The 4,908-nt window shown below is 43.2% G+C and overlaps 1 protein-coding gene across 1 annotated transcript in view; it reads left to right on the top strand.

Moving 5' to 3' along the window:
* LOC134460023 (kinesin heavy chain-like) overlaps window positions 1-3,656 on the top strand; it is a 70,995-nt gene extending 67,339 nt beyond the window's left edge. Inside the window, exons 24-26 of the mRNA XM_063212506.1 lie at window positions 399-615; window positions 3,085-3,187; window positions 3,420-3,656. Of these exons, the coding sequence (XP_063068576.1) occupies window positions 399-615; window positions 3,085-3,179 (312 nt within the window). The 3' untranslated portion in view covers window positions 3,180-3,187; window positions 3,420-3,656. The remainder of the gene's footprint in view (window positions 1-398; window positions 616-3,084; window positions 3,188-3,419) is intronic.
* The last annotated feature ends 1,252 nt before the right edge of the window (window positions 3,657-4,908 follow it).

Here is a 4,908-nt window from a genome sequence, read left to right as displayed (position 1 = left end):
TCCCTCCACAACTGGTGTGTGGTACCACAGACCTGCGTTGTCAGCTACCCAAGCTGCAGAAGCAGAAATTCTCTCTCTCTTTCTTGCTCTCTCCCTCGCTCATGTCTCTCTCTCTACTTCTGGTCCATGATAACGCAGACCTGAGTTACAGGCTTCCCAAGTTAGAGAAGCATTAATGTTTCTCTCTCCCTCTCCCTCTCTCCCTCTCCCTCTCTCCCTCTCTCTCTCTCCCTCTCCCTCTCTCCCTCTCTCTCTCTCTCTCTCTCGCGCTCTCCAAGTGAGACGTAAAACTGTTCTAATGCATTATCATTATCAATCTGAGCTGCTCAAACTTATGTAAGACAAAAATAATGTCCAACATAAACATCAATATTGTCTCTCTCCCCCCCCCTCCACAGTTGGTGCGTGATAACGCCGACCTGCGCTGTGAGCTGCCCAAGCTGGAGAAGCGTCTGCGTGCCACGGCGGAGCGCGTGAAGGCCCTGGAGAGCGCCCTGAAGGAGGCCAAGGAGAACGCCATGCGCGACCGCAAGAGGTACCAGCTGGAGGTGGACCGCATCAAGGAGGCCGTCAGGGCCAAGAACATGGCACGCCGCGGACACTCCGCCACCATTGGTGAGACCGAGCTGTAAACACATAAAATGAACACACACACACACACACACACACACACATACGTACATACAAACACACACACACACACACACACACACACACACACACACACACACACACACACACACACACACACACACACACACACACACACACACACACACACACACACACACACACACACACACACACAGTTTAGTACTTTTATTTGGATCGCAGCACATTAAAAGTTATACAGACCCAAATACTGATGGAAATCAGAAATCACAGAGTTGCATAGATATGATCATGTTGTTATTCAGTCCAATATTTATGGATAAATATGGCATCTCCGTCTCCAAACGGACAAACTGCCTATGATGGCATAGGCATGATATATACGTAAAGACACAGACACACACACTCACACACACTCAGACAAACACACACACGCACACACACACACACACACACACACACACACACACACACACACACACACACACACACACCTAGACACACACACACACACACACACACACACACACACACACACACACACACACACACACACACACACACACACACACACAAAGGCTGAAGGCTGGAGGCCAGCACAATGAGAAGTTGCAAATCCAGACATTTCCAGCAGGTGATGCCAAACTCACATAATCATATAATCATGTTCTCTCAGACTGATAATCCAAGTTTACTACCTCTCAAGTTAGCAACACATGTTACAAGGCATACACATGTATTGCACATGAAGCCTTGTAGAACTCGGGTATCACCTGGGCAACCATGGCCTAAATATGCTGCTTTGGCCACTGTATATGTCATTGGCAGTGGCCTAATGGGTAGGGAGTTGGTCTATTCAAAACACAGAATACTCTGAAACTGTTTTTATTTAGTTTTAGTGAGAACATGTAATGCATTGTGTGTGAGCAGTATTGAATTCCTGAGTTTTGGGGAAAAAAACAGCAAAATGTGAAAAATGTGTGCAAGCAGCTGAAAAGCTGTAATTGTTATGCGGTAAATTATGCCCCTGTTTTATTGTCAACCTGACATTATTTGGGAATCCCAAATTGGGATGTATTTGGGATGTAACAATTTCAGACTTACCAAGATTACACAAGCTATCCACACCTGTGTCATGGCAATTTCACATTAGCCAAGACTACTAGTGGGGAAGGGTCATAATTTGACATAAACCAGCATGACTTTCAAGTTTCACTTCAACCTTCTACCTGTGAGCACCTGGGTTTGCTGCACTGCTAGCAGCTGGCTATCGTTACGTGCAGGTTATGTTACCATGTTATGTTACCACTGACTGTTAAAACTTGTTTTTATCATTTTCTTACCTTTGTATCACCATATTTCATACTCTCATGTTGTATTGTCATGTCATTATCATGTAAGAAATGTGACTGTCTGTCTTTATACCACCATGAATGTGTCGTGAACATTTTCTTTGATCCCAAGTGAAGTGGGACACATTTGACTATTCATAAATAGGCTACTGTATGTCATAAAGTTCCACGACGCTGTAAGACCTCAAACACCAGCATAAATGTGTTATTGCCAGATGTGTTATTTTGTTTTTGCACTATCATGACTTTCCCTGTCATTACACTATAACGAGTGTGTCATAAACATTTTCTTTGATCTCACGTAAAGTGAAACACTTTGTCCACTCATTAATAATATATCATTACCGACATGAATGTGTCTTTGCTTGTCTTTACACCATCTTTATCATGCCTGACGAAGATCAAGAGTGATCGAAATGTTGCTGTTTTAATTTAATAAAGTTCCGTTTTTGGAGTTTATTCCCAAAGTCACTTTCCCATCATCAAGTCATTTCACTCTGCGGCCATCTTGGCGACACCTCAGGGCACCTATTTTAGATTAGTAAGACCATGGGTATCTTAGAATGAATGGGGAACACAGGAACGGGACAACTGAGCAATACACAAACCATATGTTTGGAATCGCAATGAAAAATGGATGGCTATGTAGGATTGGCCGTATATATGAAAGTAATGCTGTAAAACATCGTTCTGATACTGCTAATTTTCAACTGCACATGCACAGCACTTCACGACAACACATTCTGCTTTGCGGCCTGTAGGATCAAATGGCGAGGACTCTGTAGCCACCCCATGCGAGTCTGCCACTGACTGGCAGCAGATATTCCAAAGGCATACCAATTAGGTTTGAGCAGTCGTAAAAGCTTGCGCGCAGCTCAGCAAGCAATTAACTCTCGTTGCCTCACAGGTGGGAGATGTGCGGGCACACGCCATTTTGGTGTTACGAATTGCACCCGGTGATTTCTATGGAAGCATTCTGAGGTGTTTTGTCTCCTCCTACTGTATATAAAGTGTCTGTTATTCCACAGTGTGCAGACCTATCTTCTTAAACTGACTTCTTTGGACAAACAATAAAATGCAATGTATTGACCAATGTTGTTTCTTTGTTTTGTTTTTGCAGCCAAACCCATCCGGGCGGGCCACCACCACTCCTCCCCCACCCCCCTCTCCGTCAGAGGAGGAGGCACTGTATACCACTACACACACAACAACTGAGTCCCACAGTACGTCATGTTATATCTTATCTTATCTGATCTGATCTTATCTTATTTTGAACTCCTAAACAAAAACTGCATGCTATCAAAAGAACAAAAATGAGCTAAATGTATAAGCATATTGATTATAGTCCATATAAATCATATTGTCATTTGTAAGCATAATACAATGTGATCAGTTATGCTTGTAGTGAGAGTAGGCCTAAATATGTGACGGCTTTCCTGTGTGTCTCTCCTGCAGGGATATTCCTGATGCAAGCATGCCCAGACCACCCCATTCGTCTAACACTCTTGTCTACGCTGTGCTTTGACAAATAACAAACACACACACACACACACACACACACACACACACACACACACACACACACACACACACACACACACACACACACACACACACACACACACACACACTGACACTGACTCTCTCTCACAGCCATCTTCATCCTTGTCATCTGTGAGGACATGCCCTCTGATTCTCTCCTTCCATACATGGACATGCAAGTCAACCACCATGCACACCAAATGATATATGCATTCAGAAGAACTTGGCTGAGCTGGAAATGTCTGTTGGTCTGTGAGTATAACCGTGAGATGTGTTGATATGTGTACAGAGCAGAAAGTTCCAATTGGCAACGGATGATGACGATAATGTAGCAATGGTGGTGACAAGAGCCGAGCTGTTCACTCGTTTGCCACATAGTGCATTATGGAGGGTGTGGGGTACAATGTTTTGAGTTTACCTACATAATGCACTAAATAAGTGAACGAGCGGCCATTTTGAAATCGGGAAGCGGCCATTTTGGATGATGGTTCACTGGTTCGCTGCATGTGTCGAACCCGAACCTACTCCATGCTGATGCTTCATTTTGATCATCTCGGCACCCGGACATTAGCTTGTAATATCTTGCCCATTAGTCACAGAGTGTTCTTCCGTAGAATACAGTATCTGTACGTATATCCTTCATCGACATGTGTTTGGCATTGTTAGACTCATGAGGACTGAAGATTTGATTGCTGAAATGGAAGGCCAGGCTTTTGCTCACCCCACTGTCCTCCTCAAAGCTGTTCAGTAAAATGCTTATACAAGGAAAAAAAATTGTGCTGTGTTATAAGAGTTATACACTGCTCAGATCAGGAAGTTGTGTAAGATGCGAAAGCAGATTCATTGTGAGTCCTGGTAGGAATTCACAGCCTCTCATACCTTAACGTGCGGGGATAGACATGATAGATAAACCGTAAACATGACACGATAATGTAAACTAGTAGCATAGTCAACTAAGACTGCATTAACAGTGACGTACATCTGGATGCCAATACTAAGACACAGCACTAATAACAGTAGAGTTTCGCTCCTGATTCCAGACATCATCAGGACAGTCATTAGCGGTTAGCTTTTGATTCCAAATCATCACATCGCAGTGTAGCTTCTTATTCCAAAATTCGCAAACCCGAAGGTTAGCAACTGATTCCATCATTACGCTAACCCAACCAACAAAAACCTTCATATCATCCTAAACTTTATCACTTGTAGTTTATGTACTCAGTAAGCATAACGTCTGTAAATACCCTGATAATCCTACATTATACACAATACTGGTTTATCCCTTTGACATAAGATCCAATGGAGCACATACCAAGAATGTAGATGCTTCTAATGTATGTAATTTCCTCCTAATGGACGTTGCTTGTATTTTATTTTGCACTGTTTACGGATATATTATAGA

This window comes from Engraulis encrasicolus, chromosome 12, assembly GCF_034702125.1.
Source record: "Engraulis encrasicolus isolate BLACKSEA-1 chromosome 12, IST_EnEncr_1.0, whole genome shotgun sequence".
In the NCBI taxonomy this organism is placed as follows: Eukaryota; Metazoa; Chordata; class Actinopteri; order Clupeiformes; family Engraulidae; genus Engraulis; species Engraulis encrasicolus.
Note: the sequence above shows the minus strand (reverse complement) of the source record. Positions and strands in the feature narration are given on the sequence as shown.